Source organism: Garra rufa, chromosome 22 (assembly GCF_049309525.1).
Source record: "Garra rufa chromosome 22, GarRuf1.0, whole genome shotgun sequence".
NCBI classification, from domain to species: Eukaryota; Metazoa; Chordata; class Actinopteri; order Cypriniformes; family Cyprinidae; genus Garra; species Garra rufa.
The window spans coordinates 21,981,163-22,007,912 of record NC_133382.1 but is presented as its reverse complement, the minus strand read 5'-3'; the positions used below and the strand labels follow the sequence as shown (position 1 = coordinate 22,007,912).

Genomic DNA, 26,750 nt, shown 5'->3' with positions numbered 1-26,750 from the left:
ATTATTATTATTACCAATATTTAAAACAGTTGAGTACATTTTTTTTGATGAATCGAAAGATCCAAAGATCAGCATTTATAAAAAGCATTTGTAACATTATACACTATACCATTCAAAAGCTTGGAGTTGTGGGAGAAAGAAAATATAGAAATGTATACTTTTATTTAGCAAGGATGCTTTAAATTGATCAAAGACATTTATAATGTTACAAAAGATTTCTGTTTCAGATAAATGCTGTTCTTCTGAACTTTCTATTAATCAAAGAAACCTGAAAAATGTCTACTTAGCTGTTCTCAACATAATAATAATAAATGTTTTTGAGCAACAAATCAGAATATTACGATTTCTGAAGGGTCATGTGACTGGAGTAATGATGCTAAAAATTTAGCTTTGAAATCACGGGAATAAATTACATTTTAACAATTATTTTAAATAGTAAAAATATTTCACATTTGTACTGTTTTTACTGTACTTTGGATCAAACAAATGCAGGCTTGGTGAGCAGAAGAAACTTCTTTAAAGAACGTTAAAAGTCTTACTGTCCAAAAAACTTTTGACTCAAATCTTTCGCTATTTTCACTATGCCTTGGTAGTACAGTGGAAATGTTAAGTATTATTTATGTTTATTTATATGTTGTATGTTATGCAATATGTGAATGGATAGTGCATAAGTATAAAAATCACAATACATAATCAAAATGACACACTTTTTATTTTTTAAACAAGTTGACTCAACTAAATTACATTTGTAATCCAAATTCATTTTGTATACACTGTCTATTTTTTGTATACACTACCTTTCAAATGTTTGGGATCAGCAAGATCAGCTTGTGCTCACAAAGGCTGCAACTGTTTGTACAGGAGGAACACAAATGGAATATGCTGTTTTGGAATATGTGAATATGCTGATTTGGTGCTCAAAAATCAAAAGACTCAAAACTTTTCTTATTATTATATGAAGTTTTGAAGAATGTTTTGAAATCAAAATCTTTTGTAACAATGTAAAAGTAAAAAAAAAAAGAATTAATATCTTAACCCGAACTTTTGGACAGTAGTGCATTCATGAAAAGTGTGTGTGTGTATTTTCTCTCTAAAGCTAAATAACTGACTCTTTCTCGTTGTTTCTGTGTCTCTCTCTGTTTGCTTTACTAGGTCCTACTGGTGTCGGTTTGAATGAGCTCAAAAGGAAGTTGTTGATATCTGATCCACAACATTTTAGTGTCACCATCCCTCGTAAGTCCTTCCTTATGTGTGTGTGTGTGTGTGTGTGTGTGTGTGTGTGTGTGTGTGTGTGTGTGTGTGTGTGTGTGTGTGTGTGTGTGTGTGTGTGTGTGTGTGTGTGTGTGTGTGTTCTGGTTTTATATGGTTTATGAGGAATGTGTATAATGGCATGGGTAGCACAACATGCAGTATTGTGCTAAAGTCTTAGGCCACTAGTATTTTCAGCAGCAAAAAATGGTTTTAATGGTTTTACGGTTATAATCCAGTGATATTTTTGTTTGCACAAAGAGTCTGACAACATCCAGTGCTCCACACATAGATCTGGTCTCATCATCATTTTGTCTGTCTGGAATGACATGAATAAAAACAGAAAAAACTGTGGCAATGTCTCCAAGATGCTTCAAGAAACCTGCAAAGCTACAGTACTGTTAAAAGTTTTAGGCACTTGTGTAAAATAGCTGTAAAATGAGGATGCTGTAAAAAATAATGTCATGAATAGATTTTCTTTATCAATTAACTTTGTGCCAGTTTTGTGCCAATTAACTTTGTTGTGACCATCCATTGCATTTAAACTACACTTGCACATAGTTTTTCAGGTAGCTTTGCAAGTAGGTTTCTTGAAGCATCTTGGAGACTTTGCCACAGTTCTTCTGGATTTAGTCTGTCTCAGTTTTTTCGGGGGGTTTTTTCCATGTCATTCCAGACAGACTGGATGATGATAATGATGATCAGATCTCTGTGTGGAGCACTGACTGTTGTCGGACTCCTTGTGCAAACAAGAATCTCACTGGATTTTTGCAATTAATAGCTAAATTAATGGTTGGAAATGTAAATTGATATTTCCTACTGACACACTACAGCAAAAGAAAAATAACTGACTTTAAACCATTTTTTAGTTGGTGAAAATACTAGTGGCCTAAGACTTTTGCACAGTGCTGTAAACATGGTTTAAACCAAAAGGCTTAAAAACGTACTAAACAGTTTTATGAAATTTAAAATTTAAGTGTATCGTTTGTGCAGTAGAAAAACTATTATGCCTATGGAAAGTCCCCGTATGCAAGTGTTTATGTGACATAGTATGATACTTTTTTTTCGCACACATCATGGGTGGCGAAGTACTCTAGATTAACTTTGTGACAATGACTCTCTCACTTCATCAGTCTGTCACAGCTCTATTTGACACATTCCTCCAGTCCTTCCAGTCTCCAACAGCAGCGCCCATAACTGTCTCTCCCCTTCCCTCCTTCCAGCATCCAGAAACACGCGATCCAGGGTAATACACCAGAGCAGATATTTTTGGAAGATATAAATACGCCTGTGATTTATGTATTTAAATAGGCTGACGCTGTGGAGAAATTGCTTATTTAGAGGCACGAATATGAGAGACGGAGCTTGAGAGTTTGAAGGAGTTAGAGACAGTGGCCAGAAAACCCATGCCTGTTGATATAATAGTGGGATGTTTGTTACATTCGAGTTTGGCTTTAATAGATGTGTCTGATTCAGGCTCTGACACTCTAAAATGCCACTGGTATTAAAATCCCATTCAAAGCCTTTTGCCTTAATGCTGCCTAATTGTTCACAAATGTGACCCCTGCATTAGTCTGTATTATGTAGCCCGGCTCCCCTCAGACCTTACAGAGGATTTAGATTAAAGGGATGGATTCTTGGAAAGTGACTGAAAGTTTTTTGAAAGTCCTCTTTCCCTTTTTTATTTCAGTCCTGCCAGCTCCAGCTCTCATTGTTAATATGGAGTGATTTAACATATTTCTATTTAATTTCTCTAAAGAAGACCAACGTGAACGATTGCTTCACATTTCCAACAATTGGACCTTTTAAAATGCAAACCAGTCATGGCAGCGACAGATTGTAGAATACGATTAGTTGGGAGCACTTGAACATTTTGTCTCCTCTCCAGCCTTTACTGCTATTTTCCATGATCTTAGAATGAAATTCAAATTCTTTTGCCACACCAAAAACATTTCCTATGCCACAGAGCTAATGCCAGATGAAATATATTCTATTTCTTTCAGCAGTACAAGGGAGGAACTTTTTTTCTTTGTTTTGTGAGCACCAGCAGTTGGAGGTATAATAACATGTTATCTTATGTCTGTGGTGGGCTGTCATCGTGAGAGGGGGATGCCTCTTCATCAAATCTGTGATTGAGGGCAACTAATAATTTACTCTCAACCCATATTTTCTCCCCCGTCTCTCTCCCTCTTTCTGTCTTTATCTATAAGAGTAGGTGTCCACTTACAAACTAAATGAGAAAATTAGACAGCTGCTGGTCCATTCATTTTATGACCAATCATACACAACTTTTTAAAAGTTTAAGGAATCTGATGGATTTTAAAGGATTAGTTTAGGATAATTTATTCACCCCTTTGTCATCCAAGATATTCAGGTGTTTCTTTCTTCAGTCGAAAAGAAATAACGTTTTTGAGGAAAACATTTCAGGATTTTCCTCCATATAGCGGACTTCAGTGGTGACCAATGGGTTGAAGGTCCAAATTACAGTTTCAATGCGGCTTCAAAGGGATCTACACAACCACAGACTAGGAATAATGTTCTTGTCTAGTGAAACAATCAGTCATTTAAAAAAATAATAATAATTATATACTTTGGGGAAAATAATACAGTGGGAAAAATAATTTTGATCCCCTGCTGATTTTGTATGTTTGCCCACTGAAAAAGAAATGATCAGTCTATAATTTTAATGGTAGGTTTATTGTAACAGCGAACAGTGAATAACAACAACAACAAAAAATCCAGAAAAACGCATTTCAAAAAAGTTTTAAATTGATTTGCATTTTAATGAGTGAAATAAGTATTTGATCCCTTATCAATCAGCAAGATTTCTGGCTTCCAGGTGTATTTTATACAGGTAACAAGCTGAGATTAGGAGCACTCTCCTAAAGGGAATGCTCCTAATCTTAGTGTGTTACCTGTATAAAGGACACCTGTTCACAGAAGCAATTAATCAGATTCCAAACTCTCCACCATGGCCAAGACCAAAGAGCTGTCCAAGGATGTCAGGGACAAGATTGTAGACCTATACAAGGCTGGAATGGGTGAACCCATCGCCAGTGAGAAGGTGACAGCGGTTGGTGCGATTATTCACAAATAAATAACTCAATCTCCCTCGGTCTTGGACTCCATGCAAGATCTCACCTCATGGAGTTGCAATGATCATGAGAACGGTATGGAATCAGCCCAGAACTACACGGGAGGATATTGTCAATGATCTCAAGGCAGCTAGGACCATCGGCACCAAGAAAACAATTGGTAACACACTACGCTGTGAAGGACTGAAATCCTGCAGTGCCCGCAAGGTCACCCTGCTCAAGAAAGCACATGTACAGGCCCATCTGAAGTTTGCCAATGAACATCTGAATGATTCAGAGGAGAACTGGGTGAAAGTGTTGTGGTCAGATGAGACCAAAATCGAGATCTTTGGCATCAATGCTGCCTATGACCCCAAGAACACCATCCCCACCGTCAAACATGAAGTTGAAAACATTTTGCTTTGGGGGTGTTTTTTTGCTGAGGGGACATGACAACTGCACCGCATCAAAGAGACGATGGACTGGACCATGTACCAACAAACTTTGGGTGAGATCCTCCTTCCCTCATTGAAAATGGGTGGATGGGTATTCCAACATGACAATGACCCAAAACACACGGCCAAGGCAATAAAGGTTCATAAAGGCTAAAATAGAAGAACATTAAGGTCCTGGTGTGGCTTAGCCAGTCTCCAGACCTTAATCCCATAGAAAATCTGTGGAAGGAGCTGAAGGTTTGAGTTGTGAAATGTCAGCCTTAAAACTTTAATGACTTGGAGAGGATCTGCAAAGAGGAGTGAGACAAAATCTCTCCTGAGATGTGTGCAAACCTGGTGGCCAACTACAATAAACGTCTGACCTCTGTGATTGCCAACAAGGGTTTTGCCACCAAGTACTAAGTCATGTTTTTCGAAGGGGTCAAATACTTGTATCTCTTATTAAAATGCAACTCGAATTATTACTTTTTTGAAATGCGTTTTTCTGGATTGTTTTTGTTGTTATTCTGTTAAAATAAACCTTTTATTAAAATTATAGACTGATCATTTTTTTGTCAGTGGGCAAAGATACAAAATCAGCAGGGGATCAAATAATTATTTTCCCCACTGTATTAAAGAAAAAAAAAACAAGGAAAATTACGCATACATGTCATGATAAATAGATCGAGAGATAGAGATCATTCAGTAGGGGCCTTGAAAAAGCAGAAGGAAAAAAGCAGGAAAAGAAAAAACCTGGAACATGGCGAGTTGGAATGGTGATAAAGTTTAATAGTTTGTTTTGGAGCTGCTGGCGGCTTGCAGACGATTTGTCGGAGGTGTGTTCTACAGTGACCTTTGACCTCCTCGATACTCGTTAAACACACCGCTGTGTTTCTCTGCACGGCACACTCTGACCCTGGCTGTACCCGACGGAGCCGTGCTGGCTGGACTGGCACGCGCCGACTGATTTAAAGACAGGAGTTTATAAGCAGCTGAAAGCAGGAATGGGGCTAATGAGGGACAGAGTAAACTCAGTGCTGGTACTGTACGGTGTGCTCCTGGGGCTTTACAAGCAGCGTTACACTCACACTGGCCTTTAGAAGCCTTGCGGTGAGCCAAGACAGACGCGGTGGGTGTGGCGTCAGACCTCGGAGAGGTGGTTTACTTTAAATAAAATTAAGTGGGAAATAAAGTGCCCATGGGAAACTCCCTTTAATCAAGGAAATGTCTATAATGAACATTTCTTCACATTCTTCTTGAAGCACCTTTAACCATTAACTTATTCCAGCACAGTGCTCTAAGAAACCCTGCTGGGAATGCACTGTTTTCGTTCAGTTAGGGACACCGTATCTAATGCTACCTAGGGCTGGGTAAAAATATTGTTTTGCAGATTAATATTCTTTGAATCCTAGTATTGATTATTAAAGAGATGGTTCATCCAAAAATGAAAATTCTGTCAATTACAGTAATTACTCACCCTCATGTTGTTCCAAACCTGTAAGACCTTTGTTAATCTTTGGAACACAAATTAAGATATTTTTGATGACATCCGAAAGCTTTCTAACCCTGCATAGACGGCATACACTAAGTAGTCTTATACTTAGAACAACTGATGTCACATGGACTATTTTAACGATGTCTTTACTTACTTTTTGGGCCTTGAACGTTGTAGTTGGGTTGTTGTCTATACAGGGTCAGAAAGCTCTCGATTTCGTCAAAATTATCTTCATTCGTGTTCCAAAGATGAACAAAGGTCTTATGGGTTTGGAACGGTATGAGGGTGACAGAATATTCTTTTTTTGGGTGAACAATCCCTTTTGAACCATTTCTTCTAATTCTTTTACTGTTCTGAACCATGAACTTGTGAATTACAATCAATTTGTTCAGATATCCAGACCTTTATGTCATTATATTCATGTTGAAATGATGATTTTCTAAATCTGTGCTAGAGCTTTATTTCTCCAGTTATGTGGATGTGCTACAGTTGTGACTTTGTTTTGTAAAAGCTGAAATATGCTACAACTTTTGCCCAGATTTTTGCCCCATTTACAGTCTAGCCAAGTCAATTTTATGAGGTGATTTGAGAACACATAGTGCAATTTTTCTCTGTGACCATTTACAAAGTCAGCAAGTGCATGATGTCTAATGTTTTAAAATCTGTTCAGGTTTGAAAAGTCTTTTATTGAATTCTATTCAATCAGTAAAGGAATAGTTCACCCATAAATGAAAATTCTGTCATTAATTACTCTCATGTCATTCCAAACCAAATGCACATCAAAGACTGACTCAGAAGAGAAGATAAGAATAAACTACTAATGTCACATGGACTATTTTAACAATGTCCTTACTGCCTTTCTGGGCCTTGAACGTGCACTGCAAAAATCTTACTTGGTATTTTGGTCTTGTTCTAGTCAAAATATTTGAAAATTCTTAAATTAAGATGCATTTACTAGATAAGCAAAATGACATAAGATGTTTAGTCTTGTTTTCAGGGGAAAACAGCTAAATTAAGTTCATTTTGCTTAGACCAAGACTAAATATCTTATGTCATTTTGCTTATCTAGTAAATGCATCTTAATTTAAGAATTTAAAAATATTTTGACTAGAAACAAGACAAAAATACTAAGTAACATAAGCCTTTTTTGCATTGTGTCAGTTGTGTTGCTGTCTATTCAGGCCCAGAAAGCTCTCAGATTTCATCAAAAATACTTTAATTTGTGTTGTGAAGATGAACAAAGGTCTTACGGTTTGATGGTAATTAATGACAGAATTTTCATTTTTGGCTGAGCTGTCCCTTAAGTGTGAAATTACATAAAACCATCTGAGAAATGCCTCATCTTTCACAGACACCTCTCGATCGAAGAGACATCAGGAAAGCGATGGAGTGGAGTATCATTTTATCTCCAAACACCTTTTTGAAGCAGACATCCAGAACAACAAGTAAGTTACCCTCCAACACAATCTTTCTTAGTCTCACATTAGATTGAAACACACTAGTGTGTGTTATTTGGAACGAGCATATGAATGTTTCTTCTTTGATTTGGATTGGGGATGTTAAAGTTTACCGTGGAGATCAAATAGTCAGTATTAATCATTGAAGTTTAGTGGACCGCTTCCTTTATTCTCAGGATTGTAATTATGTCAGCCGTAACCCTGACACAAACACTCTACAGTGGGAGAGATATAAATCTGAGAGACGGAGCCTCCGTGGCCAGTTAGTATTCAACACATCGTCCAGAGCCCTGCCTGAACTTAAGTAAATCAGCACCCCAGTCAAAACACTGCACAACAGTTTTCACTGATGTCGTCTGTCTCAGACGCTATGGCAAACATTCACCAGTTCTGCCTTTCGGCTGCCCGCTATTCTTTCATTTTTCCACTCCATTTCCTTCAAGCAAATCATGTGTGTGCGAGTGTGTGCTACTTGCGTAGCAGCACGATGTGGGATCAGATCCCTTCTCTGTAAGCGAGAGTGAGAGGGTGTTGACAGGTGGTCTGTTTCTGTGTGTGCGTGCTAGAGGGGGGATCAGACTCCTTTTACCCAGTGGTTCGTAAGCTCAGATTTGTATAGATGGCTTGGTGATGGATGTTTTTCTGCAGCCCCTCATCAGAGGATAAAACAACACAACAAGAACGCGTATAGAATGTCACCTCGCCAGCAAACTGGGCATTTAAACTGCCTTGTGGTGGAAAAAACAAGCAGTGGCTTGTTCTGTGGTGAAATGAACATCAAATTGAGAAAACCACAATTATCAATGTAGAGAACGAGCAAGATCGAGCAGGTGGGCATGAGGGACTACGACAGGGGTGGAAAGACACATTTTTTCCCTTTCTGTCAGCATTTTCTCTTCCATTTATTTTCCTAACCAGTCCGGACCTATTCATATATTTAAAAATACATTAAACACGCAGCTCACAAATACAAAGACTTATATTATCAACAGTTTTATTGTTATTTTCAGTAAAAATAGCTTAATTGTGATATTTTAATAGATTAATTTATTAATAAATTAATATATTATATTAACACTTTCCCCGCCAGCATTTTTGGAAAAAGTTGCCAGCCACCACTAGCATTTTTGATCATTTTCATCTCATACATTACAGAAAATTCTGTGTTTGGCGATTAAAGAGTTAATAATGTCATTAAAAAGAAGTCATTATTACGTAGTTGCCATGTTTTTTTTTTAATAAAACTGCTTTTTTAAAATGTTAAAATACTTTTAAATTAACAAAAACTGTTTACATTGGGAAGATATTTTTTTTCTTCATAATGATTTGTAAAGATTTCATAATTATAACGGTGCGTACAGTCGTATGTGTTCAAAATTCGAGGAAAATGTACACTACCAGTCATCACTTTGATCAATATAAAGCATCCTTGCTAAATAAAAGTATTAATTTCTACAGTGTATGATTTCTTTTCCAAGCTTTTTATTTCAAATCTTTGGAACTTTCTATTCATCAAAGAATCCTGAAAAAAAATGTACTCAGGTGTTTGAAATATTAATATTAATAATAATACTAATTGTGTCTTGAACAGCAAATCAGCATATATTCTGAAGGATCATGTGACACTGAAGACTGGAGTAATGATGCTGAAAATTTAGCTTTGATCACTGGAAGAAATTACATTTTAAAATACATTCGAATAGAAAACAGTAAAATATTTAAAAGTTTTACTGCTTTTGCTGTACTTTGGAATAAATAAATGCAGGCTTGGTGAGCAAAAGAGACTTCTTTGAAAACCAAAAAATCTTACTGTTCAAAAACTTTTGACTGGTAGTTTATATTTCGATTGGTTACACCATATGACATTTTTATAGTCATTAAATTTGAACTTTTCTTAAATGGTATGAACGATTTTGAAAACCATATGAAACCAATGCATGAAAATGTTATGAGAAAAAAAAACATGTGGAACCAACATTAAAATACTTTTATTATTTTTTAAATGATTGCACCACATGACATTTTGAAGTCACTTAACTTCCTGAAAATGATTTAAATGTTTTTGAAAACAATATGAAACCAATAAGAAGACAAAGAGTACATTTCCAAGAACAGTCAGACAATTGTATTTGACCAATTGTTCATTATTCTGCCTTTCAGTGAGAAACTGTCCATTCTCATGTGCAAACATCACATCGGTGTTCCCAAGGAAAACCCTTCTCAGGGCTAAAAACAGCGTTTAAATGAACCCAAAAACCACAGAAGCAGCCTCCACCCCACCATTCCAAAACATGCACCGCATCATGACAACAGACGCCACGACACACAAGTCCTGTTTGAGCACATCTGACTTTAAATTAAAGCTTAGTCCCTATGGGAATTCCTGGTAACCCTACATGTCACATTAACACCAGCAAACCACCTCTTAGCACCCAACTAAATCAACTTAGCTCACCATCAAAATGCCTTCAATGAAAGAGCGTACAGGCTTTTAAAACATGTCTAACAGGAGAAGAGTGGCAGAGAGTCACGTTAGCTTCTAAAAATGGTCGCCCAATCACAGGTTGCTGTTAGACAGCGTGGGCCCAAAAGTTGAGCGTGTTTATAGTTTTCTCTTCAAAGACTTGTTGACATTTGGATTGATACTTGGGAAAAAAATAAAAAAAAGCCTGTACATACAATATAAAGAACATTCCACCAATTTCAGTAGTGGTAATTTTAGTGGCCTGTGTTGCATAACCATATATTCACGGAATATTACGACACAGTGCTGTCGTAATACTCTTTCATTCTTCTGGAATACTTTCCATATTCTTCCACATTTCTTGCTAAAACGGTCGTCCTAAAAATACACACCGGTCTTCTGTGACGCTGATTGGGAAAAAAAAAAAATCAAATGATCGGATTGAGCGAGAGGCAGATTAAATACTGGAAAAGTGTTTGTTTGTCTTTGTCTTCTCAGGAAGTCAAGTTACTCTTGCTTTTGGCATTCAAGCCTGACTGTGCTGCAAGGAAACAGGTGTTACTGATTTAAACTGTAACATAGAAGATTATATAAAAGAGCCTTGTGTCAGACTGTCTGGAATTGCCATGTGGGGAAGAATGCGAGTGATGGTGAACACACCATGCATGTCTAAGCGGCCTTTTACACTGGAAGCATCAGGACAGGCTGGGAGTAAATAATGGGTTATGAGCTTCCTGTCATTATCCTGTCCATTGGCTTCTCTTTATATTCTAGGGTGGGGTCACGTAGACTTACAGCCATTGCTTTTTGCGTTTAGATCCATCAATAATTACATCCTGGTCTTTTCTTATGCCTCAGGTTGATTGAACACGGAGAGTATAAGGGAAATTACTATGGGACGAGCTTTGACTCTGTACGTTCAGTCCTGTCCAAGAACAAGGTGTGCCTTCTAGACGTACAGCCACATGTGAGTAACTCCTCAGATACACATTCTACCTCTCCATTTTACCTCCCTCTGCATCACTCCATTCTTCAGTCTCTGCTCCAGATTTATTTTCCCCCCTTTCACAGGTGTGACATTCCACACTATTCCTCCTGGATCTTTTCTGAGATCTGTGTGTGTGTGTGTGTGTGTGTGTGTGTGTGTGTGTGTGTACTGGTATTCATCACGTTGTGGGGACCAAATGTCCCCACAAGGATAGGAATACCAGTAGATTTTGACCTTGTGGGGACATTTCTCAGGTCCCCATGAGGAAACAGGCTTATAAACATGCACAATGAGTTTTTTTGATGATATAAAAAAGTGTGCACAATCTCCTGTGAGGGCTAGGTTTAGGTGTAGGACGTTAGAAAGTACGGTTTGTACTGTATAAAAACCATTACGCCTATGGAATGTCCCCATAAAACATGTAAACCCAACGTGTCTGTGTGTCTGTGTCTGTGTGTGTCTGTGTGTGTTTGAACTTTTTTTCCTTTTGGTCCTTAGGTCAGGCAGGAGATCTAATGTCATCTCTACTAATTGTTCCACGTTTGAAGATTTCCTCAGGCTTTGTGTCAGTGTGTGAGAAAAATGATTTAGTTGGTTGAATCTTCGCAGAAACCTGTCAGTGTCCACATTGAAGCCAGCAAAAGACCTCCATCACCTGTCTCTCAGACAGCTTACCTCGGAGGTCTGAGCCTGGCTTCTCTCTTGAAGTAGTGACAAGGTTATCTGTATTACTTAGTGTAACCTCTGGTTCTTGTTTTCCTATATATCTTATCTCTCCTTTTTCATTTATTTATCACACAGTGTGGAAAGTCTGTAATATCTGGAGAGCTGTATCTGTTAGCATTCCCATTCGTCTCAATGGTGCATACACCTTCAGTGGAGAAAGATATGGAAGCCCGTTTCTGCCACTAAATATAAAAAAATAAAAGGTTGTTTCGACTTTTTATCTTAGAATCGAGTGATCTTTGTTTGCCATGAAATAGCCTAGAAGCTGATGTGGCAATAAACAGAAATCAAGTCTTAAGTCTTATCTCAAAATTGCGTGACACAAACTCACATTTCTGACTTTTTTTTCTCAAAATTGCTTAATTTAAACACACAATTGCGAGTTACGTCAGAATTGCGAATTGTGATACAAACTCGCAATTCTGAGAAAAAAAAATCACATTTGCGAGATATAATCTCGCAATTTTGAGAACAAATGTCAAGATTGTGAGATATAAACTTTCAATTCTTTGTTTTTTTTGTTTTTGTTTTTGTTTTTTTAGAATTGTGTAATATAAACTCACAATTGCAAGAAAGTCAGAATTTTTTCCGCAAAACAAAGTTGTGACTTTTTTCACAATTGCGAGTTTATATCTCACAATTCTTGCTTTTTTCTTGCTGTTGCAAGATATAAACTCGCAATTCTGAGAAAAAAAAGTCAATTCTGAGATATGAACTTGGAGTTCTAAGAAAAAAGTATCAATTGCGAGATATAAACTCTCAATTCTGAGAAATAATTAAGAATTGTGAGAGATAAGCTTTGCAATGCTGACCTTTTTCTCAAAATTGCATGATATAAACTCACAATTGCAATAAATAAAGTCAGAATTGCGAAATTGATTTTATTTGCACGTGTTTGTATCTCACAATTCTGACTTTTTTCTTGCAATTGCGAGTTTATATCTCACAATTCTAACTTTTTTCGCAGTTGATTCTAAGAAAAAAGTCACAATTGCGAAATATAAACTCACAGTTCTGAGAAAAAAAATTCACAATTGCGAAATATAAACTCACAATTCTAAAAAAAAAAAAAGGTCACAATTGCCAGATATAAATTAAGAATTGTGAGATATAAGCTTGCAATGCTGACTTTTGTCTCAGAATTGCATGATATAAACAATTGCAAGAAATAAAGTCAGAATTGCAAAACTGATTTTTTTTCGCAAATGTATTTGTATCTCGCAATTCTGGCTTTTTTCTCTCGCAATTGTGAGTTTATATCTCACAATTCAGACTTTTTTCTCACAGTTAACTTTTTTCTTCAAAATTGTGAATTCTGGGGAAAAAAGTGACAATTGCAAGATATAAACTTGCAATTCTGAGAAAAAGTTACAAATTGCAAATAGAAACTTATAATTCTGAGAAAAACTCGCAATTGTAAGAAAAAAGTCTGTAAAAAGTAAATTTTAAGAGTATTTGATTAATATAGAGTTATGTATATACAAAATTAAGCATTACTTCCAGGTTGAAACTAAAGCTTCGATCTTAAAATACAAAAACAATTCAAGTATGCTGTATCTTATGGCTTCAAAAAAGTGTGGACTACTTTTGTGATAATTTTATGGCTAGAAAAAGAGTGGAAATGGTGGTAATTTTCCAAACTAGATCACAGCTGTGGTGAAAAGCTGCTACAAAAGTTTACAATATGCTTTAAAGCCAATGATTAATTCAGTCAGTTGAAAAATCTCCAAACAAAAAATGTGGTGAAGTTCAGTGGTCTGATCGTTTTGAAGATTTCCTTAGGATCTCGACTACCTGAAGTGTAATGTGTCTAACCAAAGTGCTTTATTTTCACTCATGGAGTCAGATCAGTTGAGCTCAGTGTGAATCAGCTGCTCTGTTTTCTGTCAAAATGTAACTGTTACTAACGGTAATAATGTACAAAAGTATCAGTGTCAAACTAAATCATGATGGCATGAGTGATGCTGCTTTAATGACTGCGGTTTACACTGCTCTCTTAATCTTTCTCATTTTTTTCACATTCTCTTTCCATCAGACGCTAAAGCATCTTCGCACAGCCGAGTTTAAACCCTATGTGGTGTTTGTGAAGCCTCCATCCATCGAGCGTTTGAAAGAGACCAGGAGGAACGCTAAAGTCATCTCAGGCAAAGATGATAAGAACTCGTCTAAACCCTTCTCGGTAATACACACCACACACAGCTTCGACTTCAATCTGTCCATCTATCATCTTTCTCTCTCAATAGGTTATTGTGGGTTTTAGGTCATGTTCACTAAGTTTTCGTTCCACTATCTCACATAGCTCTTGGTGAAATAAGAATTCTTTAAAAGATTTCATCACTTCCTGGCAACATTCACATCATTTATTATAGTCATTTTCCTTTTGGACCTAGCAAACATATCCTGGTTTAGTGCTTAAACACGTGTGTGTGCACCTTGTGTGTGTGTGTATGTGTTTATGTGTAACCGGTCCCCTGAGCGGCAACCTGATATGAGACCCGTGAGCTCACACTACACCTGTATGACTGCACTCAAAGAAAACACATGAAATCAATTAACACTTACAACAGACCCTTACCCTGTCCTGCCGTTAGTTTGTGCTATGTGTGTGTGCGATGTGGTGTGAATATGCGGGGTATCTAATGACTTTCCCAGAGTTCGGCTCTTGCCTGTGTATCTCGCTGTGAGTCTGCACCGGGGCCAGGCGTGCTTGCTACAGGATAAGTGACCCTAGGAACCCGACTCCACCACACGCCGAGATGGCTTGATGCCGATCGTTACTGCCGAGATGTTCTATGTCAAATGCGGTTAGGAGCTCCAAACATGTGCTCACCTGTCAACCTATTGACCCAACAAGTGTCCAAATGCAATACGTACTCTTTTTCCGTCTTTTGCAAAACACAGATTGCCAACAGTAGCTCGTGGCAGTTTTACACAGGAATTCCTCTATGATTCAACTAAATGCTAATCATTTTCACACAGCATTTTTGGTTGGTTTATCCATTATTATTTCATAGAAGCTGCTAAAACATTAATGATTTCAGAGACACGTGCAGCACAATGTCTGTTTGAGCTGTCTGTCATCTAGGCTTCAGTGCAACACAATATTGAAAACAAAACTGCAGTTGTAAGTACTTTGCTATATATTGATATAAACTGATATTGATATAGAATTACAGGAATTTTCCCCATATTGTTAGTCATGGAATCACCGTTGCAAATGGAGCAGTTAGCCAAGCCCAGGCCTGGTTCTACAGGGGTACTAGAGGGTGCTAAATACCCTCAAATAAAAGCAAAAGCAATTGAAGATCTGTTTTGAAGATCAAGTTTTACTATTTACAAACTGTTTTTTAAAGGGATAGTTCACCCGAAAATGAAAATTTGATGTTTATCTGCTTACCCCCAGGGCATCCAAGATGTCGGTGACTTTGTTTCCTCAGCAGAACACAAACAAAGATTTTTAACGAAAACCGGTGCAGACTGCCAGCCAAATAATGGAAGTGGATGGGCAACAGACCTTTAAAATTAAACAAAAACACGCACAGACAAATCCAAATTACACCCTGCGACTCGTGACGATATATTGATGTCCTAAGACACGAAACGATCATTTTTTGCGAAAAACTGAACAGTATTTATATCATTTTTTACCTTTGATACACAGCCACGTCCATCTGTCCTGAGCACGAGTTTAGCATCCGGCTCGTTACATGTGTATACGCAAACGCCGTAAGGGTAAATCGGTGAAAAGTCCCGGGTGAATTTGCGCAAGCAAACGTAATCTTTTAGCTTTAAATTGGTTTGAACAATCAGGATAAGCGGAAGTAATTACCATTTTGAATAGCCGCTATACCCACAATCTCTGTGTACTGTGTAAACAATGAGTGTTGTATACATGCGACAGATCGCTTCCGGCATTTGCGTATACTACGCCAAAGCGCGTACACGTGTAACGAGCCGGATGGTAAACTCGTGCTCATGACAGATGGACGTGGCTGTGTATCAAAGGTAAAAAATGATATAAATACTGTTCAGTTTCTCGCAAAAAACGATCGTTTCGTGTCTTAGGACATCAATGTATCGTCACGAGCCACAGGGTGTAATTTGGATTTGTCTGTGCTTGTTTTTGTTTACTTTTAAAGGTCTGGTGCCCATCCACTCACATTATTTGACTGACAGACTGCACCGGTTTTCGTTAAAAATCTTTGTTTGTGTTCTGCTGAGGAAACAAAGTCACCTACATCTTGGATGCCCTGGGGGTAAGCAGATAAACATCAAATTTTAATTTTTTGGTGAACTATCCCTTTAAGCATTGTGTAATGTAGCCAATCACAGACATATCTGTTGATTTCTTGATGGCAATGGTCAGAATTTAGTCACCGCTGAAAGTTTTGCATGCTTGTGAATCATCTCATAGCTATGGAAGCCCGTTTCTGCCACTGGATTAAAAATAAATAAAGGTAATTGCAACTTTTTATTATTATTATGGGACTTCATAACTCACAATTGCGAGTTTATATCTCACAATTCTGAGAAAAAAATTGTGAATTGTGAGATATAAACTCGCAATTGTGAGTTATGAAGTCCAATTTTGAGAAGGAAAAAAGACTGATACTGTTAGCGGTGTGTGCAGGACGAGACGAGACGATAGACGAGATTAACAATTAACAAGATATTTAATATAATACTCCAAGAGGAACAAGGCAGGAACAGGCAGGAACACTTTCACACACAGTACATAACGTTAAAGACCGACATTGAACTGCAAACAGAGACAGACTTATAAAGGGAACTGATAATGAGACACAGGTGAAACAGATTACGGTGATACACAAACGAGGACTAAACCAAATGATCACACAATGACAGGGGGAAGACAAATGGGAAAAACCAATGACAAAACAGACAGAACTGTGACATTACGCCCCCCTCCGGAAAGGCGCGTCCTCGCGCCGTGGAAAAAACGAAAAAACGAGATGGGCGAAAAACCAGAACACCAGAGTCAATGAGGGAGGGGGCTCCGGCGGAGGACGCAACCCCCGGAGGAGGACCAGAACAAGGACCAGGTGACAAAAAAGACAGTCCAAGGGGGCGACGATGGTGGGAGGAGCCAGGGAGGAAACAGGAGGGACCTGAAGCAGGAGAGACCTGAAGCAGGAGAGCAGGACCCAGATTGCAGCCAGGATGACAGCCCACGGTGGAGCCGACGGAGGGAGGAGCCATGGTGGAAGGAGGACCGCCGACTCCAGGGGTCCGACCGACAGAGGCAGAGCAGCTGGTGAAGGAACCCGAGGCGGAGATGGAGAGCCGACGGACCAGGAAGACACCGCGGATCCTGAGGGCCAAGGTGGAACTTTAGGCTCTGGCGACCGAGGCGGAGCCGGAGCAACAGAGGACATAGGCGACGTTGAAGGGAAGGAGGAGCCTGACAGAGCCGGAGGGACAGAGGGACGAGGCGAAGCCAGAGGAGTGGAGTCCCGAGGCGGCGGATTGTCAACGACTGACCAAGGCTGAGCCGGAAGGACGATGGAGCCCGGTGGAGCTGGTGGGCCGACAGGCGACGGTGGAGCTGAGGGCGTAGAGAGCCATGGTGGTACCGCAGGGTCGGAGGGCCGAGGTGGAGATCTGGGCTCGTAGGCTGGAGGCGGAGCTGAGGGATCCTCCAGCCATGCCACCGATGTTAGCTGGCATCCCTGCGGCGAGCCCACTGCATAGATGGTGGGCTGAGGGTGAGCAAGGGGACTGACTGATGACCTGGGAGACTTCGGACGGCTGGGTGGAACCAGTGGGGACTCAGGATGGCTGGGCGGAACCAGCAGGGACTCAGGACGGCTGGGCGAAACCAGCGGGGACCAGGCAGATTCAGACAGAAGAGGGCGGGTGGGTGGGAAGTTTATGTCAGCCAGTGGCTCTGTGAAAAAGTCTATTAAATCACATGATTCATGTAGCAAAACTTCGGAGAAGTCGTCGATTAAGTCCCTAGAGTTTTCCATCTCACCCCCAGCGGTGTTGCAGTGGGCAGGGCTCTCCATTTCCCTCACTTGCTCTACGTCGCAATCCACCGTCGCAGATGTAGAATCCGGCTCACGCACCTGATCAGCCGGAGAGGACTCTGGCTCTGTCGCTCGCGGCTCTAGTCCCTCATCCGCGGTGCGCTCGGGTTCATGCTCTGCGTGTCGGGGTGATGGTTGGCTGCTCTCTGGGTCATGAGTGGGGCTGACGTCCTCCTCGACGCAGTCGACAGTCCAGGAAGATCCACAGGACGCCAGCACCCACTCAATGTGTTCAGCGAGGCTCTCTCGAGGACCCTCCCCGGACAGCTGCTCCTTGATGGTGTTATTAAGTCCATTTCGGAAGAACGTGCACAAGCAGCTGTCCGGGTAATGCGTTAACGGCGCGAGGAACACAAAGTCTCTGGTGTGGTCCTCGAGAGAGCGGTTCCCCTGCTTCAGGAGGATGATGAAGACGTTGGGACGTCTTTCTGTTAACGGTGTGTGCAGGACGAGACGAGACGATAGACGAGATTAACAATTAACAAGATATTTAATATAATACTCCAAGAGGAACAAGGCAGGAACACTTTCACACACAGTACATAACGTTAAAGACCGACATTGAACTGCAAACAGAGGCAGACTTATAAAGGGAACTGATAATGAGACACAGGTGAAACAGATTACGGTGATACACAAACGAGGACTAAACCAAATGATCACACAATGACAGGGGGAAGACAAATGGGAAAAACCAATGACAAAACAGACAGAACTGTGACAGATACGTTCTCAGAATTGTTGTACGTTCTTGTAATTGAATTACAAGATACAAAATTTCCATTCTGAGGAAAAAAGTCCCAATATATGAGAGATAAACTTAAAATTGTAGTTGCAATTCTGACTATTTCTTAGAATTGTGACGTTATTTCAAAGAATTGCGAGTTATGATGCAATTTTGACTTTATGACTCGCAATTGTGAGCTCATATCTCACAATTTTGACTCGTCGCAATTCTGAGGAACAGAAGTCAGAATTGTGTGATTTAAAAACTCGCAATTCTGAGAAAATAAGTCACAATTTGAGATATAAGCTCGCAATTCTGAGAAAAAAGTCAGATTTGTGAGTTTATATCTCGCAGCTCTTGACTTTTTAACTCACAATTGCAAGTTTATATACTTTATTTCTCCATTAATCTCAGGAAGTTGATATCTCACAACTCTTGACTTTATAACTTGCAATTGTAAGTTTATATCTCATAATTCTGACTTTGACTCGCAATTCTGAGAAAGAAAAGTCAGATTTGTGAGATTATATCTCGCAACTTTTGACTTTATAACTCACAATAGCTAGTTTATATCTCACAATTCTGACTGTATAACTTACTATTAAGGGTTTATATACTTTATTTCTAAGAATTGCGAGTTTGTATCTCACAATTCTGACTTTATGACTCACAATTACGTGTTTATATCATGCAAAACTGAGAAAACTACTTTTTTAGTGTATAATAAAGGGAGCGTGCTTTGCACACTTTCTAGGCTGTAATCCGTTTATAAATTGTATAAAACTCTTGTTTTTTTTAACACATACATGCTGTTTTGGGAATGACATCTGCATATTTATGCTGGATTCGCTTTCGAAATAGCAGTGATTGACACAGTGATAACCAAAGCAATGGACGGGACAAAAAAATATATGTATTCTGGAACCAGTCCTGGCCAAACTTCCTCAGCGCACGTCCTGAGCGAGATCTACTTTACGGACTAAAAGCGTGTGTAAACTTTATTGAGAAGCATATCAACCAGTAATTTAATTTCCAGTAACAGACAGTAGAAAGTTCAGGAAAGATTTTTGATATATCGTGCAGCCCTAATACACATGCTCACCAATTTATACTAGAAGCCTATTTCTTTATTCTTATTTCAACAACTTTGAAACTGAATAGAGGCTGGTCACATTAATTCAAACCACTGAAAATGTGATTAGACCACACCATACTCCCCAAAGTTTTAAATTCCCCGAAAGCTCAAGGATTACGCCTTTGTCAGTGGGAATGTTGCCCTGGCTATCTCTGTTATAAGATGAACTGTACCAAAAGCTGTCCACACAATCCACACCAACGTCTGCCTGCTTTCAACAGGTCACTGTGGGTACTAGAAAGGGAAAAGAAAGCCTTCGTAGCTGGCAAAACTTAGCAAAAGTGCATTATAGACCCTGACAGTGTTAAAGGCACCCAGATTCAGCCTATTATAGGTACGTAAGAAAAATTGTGTTTGATGAAATGTCACAGACATATTTTATCCAGGACTTTGCAGTATTTCTTTCCCAGAGGGAGACGCTACGTCTGTTAGAGCCATGAACTCGAGCGCTGTCGGCTCTGTGCAAGAAAACAGGCATCCCTTTGTTTCTGTGAATCCAGTCGTCCGCTCTATTGTTCTCCCTTTTAGTATCGCTTGTATAACAATAATGTGTAAAAGATCAAAATATCACTCATTCTCTTTTTAGGAGCAGCAAAAAAACGTGGAATTTCATAAAAATGTCATCAGAGGTGGAAGAGCAGAGGGTTTCGTCGTCTGGCATTAAATCGTCGTAATGAGGAATGGAAACATAAACTAAAATTGGAGGATGTTTTTCCTTTTTTTCTTTCTTTCTTTTTTTGTCCTCTACTCAGTGAAAGTCAGCCCAGTCCACAGATGAAGTGCCTTAACTTTGGGAATATAAAAACGGGGACCTTTTGACGACCCAAAGATGTCCTTTTTGAACTGGTTTAATGATAAGGGCAGGTGCACTTTTTATATGATCCAATAAAAATCGATTTTCCGGCAAGGATTGAGAGATAAGCAGACCTTACAGCAGCTTGGTACTAAAGAAATTCTTCTGCTTTTGAGGAGGGAAGACCTGGATGTTGAGTAAGAGAGTGCATTCGGGCCTTTGGGAAATAAACAATCGGAAAGAAATGCAGAGGAAAAATAGATTTAAACTCTTGAAACTGATCAGATTTGGTAATAACACTCCCCTGGAGGCACAACATCTGTTATACCTCAATTAGCATGAGGTTTTTATTTGATGACAGAATGAAGAAAAAATACATTCAGACCTTGGGCCAAACCTTTGACTATTTAGGCCAAACACAAGCTAATCCACCACGTTGAACCAGAGCTTTATTAAAGCCATGACTAAGTCAATGAACTGCGACTGCTGATGCGTTCTGCCAATAACTGTCAGATCGAGAGACTGCTGTAATTTTCAGAACGCCAGCAGCTCTTTGACCCAAATGAAACAGAAATGTTGACTGCATCTCAACTCTTGATCAAGACAGAAGAACAGGGAGAGATGGGAAGTTGCCGTCTAACAATGGCCATGCGCCATGGCTTCGCTGAGCTTGCCGCTGTCTGGTCTGCTCTGCTAACGGCAAATTCCAACATTTCCATACTTACTATGTGCTTAATAACTTCTGAGCACAACTCTTTAAAGCTGGCCTGATTTAGAGTGGCAATATGTTTTATAGCGTCATATCGCTCTCAGTATGGGTCCCGTGTTTACGTGTTGTAAAAGTTGAATCTATATTGGTAAAGCCACTCAAACCCTGCCATGTTCTCTTAGAGTGGCACCAAATGCCAAGATTGCCCACATAAACACTTGTTTAGGACCCACAAGCTTAGAAAGGTCAAAGGCCATGTTAGAAAGTCCATAACTAGCCTGCACCATGACTGCAATGTCATGCAAAGAGTACTTTGTGTGTTTGTTATAAAGCATGTCTGATTTTAGCCTGTGAGTTTGTTTTGAACAGTAAAAATATTTAATGAATAATGACTGTTGATCATTTTGTTAGGCTTTTAAGCGCCAATGTGTAACACATGCCAGGGTATAAAATTGCGGTCTGTTTATTCACTCCACTGTTTCTGTGATCAAAACCACTGGAGATCCAGACCTCAAACTATAACTCTAACTGTGCACCACCTCTGCAGAACATTAAATATCGGTTTATAGTTTTATCTTTTATCACATAGATATTTTTGCATTTCTGCATCTAAAGCTGTTTTATTGTAAACAAAACAGAATAGTTTTTAATTAAGTCAATGTTGAGGCCATCTATGAAAGTCCTTTTTGGAAGCTGGTTTTCGGAATACTGTGGGAAAGTGTGTTCTGGACTTTCTTGGGGTGTATTTCATGTTTTTAAAAATAACTGTTTTACTGAATGTGTTTGTTGTTTAGGATGAGGATTTCCAGGACATGATCAGTACGGCCCAGATGATGGAAAACCAGTACGGTTACCTTTTCGAAAAGGTCATTGTGAATGACGACCTCACAGTTGCCTACAACGAGCTCAGACAGGCGCTCAGGAAAGTGGAGACGGAAGCTCACTGGGTGCCTATCAGCTGGACTCATTCCTGAGTGGCAGCACAAAACAGGACAAAGGGAACAAGGCATCGAATTTGGGAGGGGGAAAACTAAGGGAAGGACTTTGAGAACTGTGAATGCTTTTATTTTGTGTTTTTTTTTATTTTTGGCTGTAGATGGTGACAGGGAAATATTTTAGTTGTCTTAACACATCTGAAGTGGTTTATCCATATCTTGGAGACTAAAGTGGAAGCATTTAGGTTTGTTTTTGTTTTCTCATGGCGGATATAGCTGAACGGGCGTAGCTGCACTCAGAAAGTCAGCAAACGTCTGATTGTTTAGAGAGTGCCGCTGCTGAGAGAGTGTTTCAGACTGCCAATCAAGTGGTCTGGTGGTGTTGACCACTCCTTGGTGTATTTTTAACATTAGTTTATAGAAAACCAAAGGGATGATTATTATTTTTCTGTGCTCAAAGTGCACATTTTTGTATTTCGGAACTTAGCACACTGTACTCCACTGGCCTGTTACTCTGCAGCTAGTTTAATCAGCACAGCGTTAACCATATATATACATGTGATGTTCAGTGGGCCCAAAGTGATTTTTATTTAATAGAAAATTAATATATTTTGATATTTTTTGGACTTTTACTTTTTTAGCCCATTCCCTGTTGAGATTTTTAAATTAAAATCAGAGCTGTGAGAATTTTTTAGCCTTTTTAGTGCGTTCTCATTGCTAATCAAAGCCTCAGGGTCCCTGTAGACAGAGCTTTTATTAATGTACAGTGTAACCCGATGTGTGCAGAATCTGACTTCTTTCTTTCAGTTGTATCTCTATATACCCTTTTTCTTCCATTTCCATTTTCCTTTATTGCCCAGTCCATGAGGACTAGCTGTTGTTGAGGGCAGGCATTTGGAAAGAACATATGAGGGCTGATTAATCGAGTCTTGGAAGCCTAACAGCAACACTTCCACAATTGAATCTCAGTGAAACTGATGTGAAATGGTAACCCCAAATGTAACGAGGCATTTCAGACAGGATTAGTTCACCCAAAAATGAAAATTCTGTCATACTTCAGATCTATTGTGTAACTCAGAGGACTTTGAATATAGGACATGAGTCATATGAACTTAAATGGTACTTTATTATTCTTGGTGCTCAACAGTCCCCATCTTACTTAACTTTTGTGTGACGCATAAGCAGGAATATAGAATGTCATATAGATTTATAACATTAGTGATGCTCTGAAATTTCAGCAACCCAAGATATTTGGCCGAAATGAGGAAAAAATCATTTCCAGCCTAAATAGTTTTGATAGAAACAATGACGTTTAATTAGCACTTCTCAGATGATGCAACTTGACCGTTTATTTTGCTCACATAATGTGGAAAAGTACAACAGGGTAAACATGTCAGCGGTTTGGACGCATTTCAATGTAAGAAAAAGACTATAGTAGCAGAATGTAAAATTAGTTTGAAATATCAAGAGGTGGCTCATTGCCTAAGACAACGACTGCTTTAATTTATCATCTGTGAACATTACACCCTGAAGTTACCCAAATTTATTTTCAGTTTACGACTAAATGACAAATGTAATTTTGTCTTTCATGTTATTGGTAAAAAATCATTTCGGTGCATAAGTAACAATGAGGGTGTGTAAATGTTGGCAGAATCTTCATTTATTGGGTGAAATAGGTGAGGTCTTTTCAGACATTAAAGGAATTGTCCACCCCAAAATTAAAATTCTGTCATTAATTACTCACCCTCATGTCATTCCAAGCTCATAAGATTTTTGTTTGTCTTTGGAACACAAATTAAGATGTTTTTGATGAAATCCGAGAGTTTTCTGACACTGTATAGACGGAAAGGGTCCTTCCACATTCAAGGCTCAGAAAGGTACCAAGAACATTGACAAAATAATCCATGTGACATCAGTGGTTCAGCTGTAGTTTGATTTTTAGTGCACAAAAGTATTCTTGTAGCTTCATAAAATTATGGTTGAACCACTGATGTCATATGGGCTACATTGTCTATGTTCTTGGTACCTTTCTGAGCCTTGAACAGGGAAGGACCCTTGCTGTCTATGGGGATCAGAAAGCTCTTGGATTTCATCAAAAATATCTTAATTTGTGTTCTGAAGACGAATGAAGGTCTTACAGGTTGGAACGACATGAGGGTGAGTAATTAATGACACGATCTTCATTTTTGGGTGAACTATCCCATTTAAAGGGATAAAATATGATTAAATTCATGCATGTTTTTATCATTTTGTTCTTTTAGATATTGATTTGCAATCAAGCAGCATCAATCTCTCACTCTGTACTGTTACTGTATTTAGTTTAATCCTATAGTCCACATAAATACAAATCAAAATCATGGTGCACTGATGTTTGTTCATTTGATTCACTTTTTTGTTTGTCCTTGCCTTGTTTTATTTTCTATACAAACCAGATTGAAACTTTTGTCAAGCTTCAAAGTCTTAAATGAAATATGCAAAGTGAATATCAAATCCTGTATTTTAGTAACATACCTCTACTGTATACCTGGTTGTTTGTCCTCTGCCAAGTCTTCTCAGATTAATTTTGTTAAAGCCTCATCTGAGCAACAGTTCATGTACCCGTTTCATTCTGTTGATGATTATGAGTTTACAACCTGTGCTGTTATAAATCATCTCCTCCTCCAAATGGACATTAAATATGTCAATCAGTTATGTTCTGTACACTTTTCATTCAACGGGGTTGTGAAGAGAGAGGTGTTTTTGTTCCCAGTTTTATTATTAATAACCAATGTTTCCTTCGATAGTTCATTCACGTCAGTTTTTGCAGGTCTTCAGACACAAAGGGCCAGCGGGACAGACTCATCGCTCAAGACTCGCTCACTACTGAGATCTCACTGTCTGATGAAATGCCAAAACAAACCAGCAGCCAACACAGCGACCCATAATCCTCCAGCTCCCTCTCCATCACACAGTCCTGCCGTTGCCGCTCAGAGCTGATAGTGAGGTGATTGAGAAAGACTGATGAAAGGGATGGATGACATGAGACAGGAAGATGAACAGGGTTTGAGTGTAGCTGGCCAGAGGTAACAGTGTTTTCAAGCCTACTTCTTGTGTCACTAATTTCTGTTTTCCTCTTGTTCTTCGTATTAGTAAAGGGAGAGTTCACCCAAATTAATCACTTTCTTCTGTGGAACACTGGTGATTTCTTTTTGTTTTTAAGTTTATCTTGGCTCTGAAATTACCAATAAGTAAAGAATAACTGACAACAGGCCGTTAAATTATTAGAAAATAATGCAGACCTTTACACCTCGGGTGTACATTATTTTATATTATTACATGGCTACACAGAATACTCGATTCTGATTGGTCAGTCACCCAATTCCAAGGTATGTTATTCCCCGATAACAACCGGTAAGAACTAAAAACACCGGCTCATCTGGGTAATTGCAGTCGGCGCTATTTGCTTGCCAAGAACATTTTTGTTTCGTGGAAACTGTGTTTGGATGGCTAATGAAATATTAAAACTCAAATCAAAATTCTGTGTACAGGGTTCATAAAAGGTGCTTAAAGTGCTTGAAGAACTTGAGTTTGACTTTTTGAAATTTAAGGCCTGGAAAACCCTTGAAAATAGCAGTATTCCTGAAGAGGTACTTGAAAAGTGCTTGAATTATTAAAAGACAATGTATCTATGAAATAAATGTTTAATGTTTTCAATAAGCACATTTCTTCATGCAATTAAAAAACATACTTTTTACCTATTTCAGTTAATGTCATAAAAGTATCAAACTAGTTCTGTAGTAGATTCACTTTTTCGAAGTGCTTCAATTGGATCGCGTATCGCAAATCTTTTGATTCAGATCCGGACTTTCAGAAAAGGGTTTGCAAATCATTTGACTTAAGGGTGTGTTCATACTTGTAGTTCGGTTTGTTTGGTCCATTTGGTCCGGACCAAAAAGAAAAATCATTTGGTCCTGGTCCGTTTAGCGTTCACACTGGCATTTTAGAAAGCAAACCTAAAGATACCGAACCTAAAGGCATAGTGATACATTCACAGCCTGATTGCTTTAAGTCGAATACAGTACACACAATGCCGTCAGCTATACGAAGCTCGCTCATTGTTCCGTGCATATGATTTTATTTTTTACCACCTGTGAACTCACAAAGAGCTCATAAAAAGGCACTTCACCTCTTTGTTGCTCCACAAATGCCCTCTGCTTGTTTTGTTTTAAATACACTTCTTGTTCCCTTCATGAAATCATGTTGCATAGCATCGTATCTTGTCATTACTTCCTGTTTTTGGTTTGTTTAGAAGTATTTGGTCCATGTTGCATTCATATTTCATTCAAACCGCACCAGAGTTCGTTTGAAAGCGGACTGAGACCCATCTTTTTAGAGGCTTAGGTCCGCTTGTTTGGTGCACAACAAAGCTCGGATGACAGCGTTCACACTCACTCAAATGAACCGCACTAACAGAGCAATCAAACCAAACACGACAAGTGTGAACACACCCTTAGTGTGTCATTCAACCTGACCAAT

General features: G+C 38.9%; 1 protein-coding gene across 1 annotated transcript in view; it reads left to right on the top strand.

Moving 5' to 3' along the window:
• Window positions 1–24,926, top strand: part of mpp7a (MAGUK p55 scaffold protein 7a) — a 164,846-nt gene extending 139,920 nt beyond the window's left edge. Inside the window, exons 15-19 of the mRNA XM_073827878.1 lie at window positions 1,153–1,233; window positions 7,603–7,696; window positions 11,031–11,139; window positions 13,922–14,065; window positions 22,095–24,926. Of these exons, the coding sequence (XP_073683979.1) occupies window positions 1,153–1,233; window positions 7,603–7,696; window positions 11,031–11,139; window positions 13,922–14,065; window positions 22,095–22,274 (608 nt within the window). The 3' untranslated portion in view covers window positions 22,275–24,926. The remainder of the gene's footprint in view (window positions 1–1,152; window positions 1,234–7,602; window positions 7,697–11,030; window positions 11,140–13,921; window positions 14,066–22,094) is intronic.
• The last annotated feature ends 1,824 nt before the right edge of the window (window positions 24,927–26,750 follow it).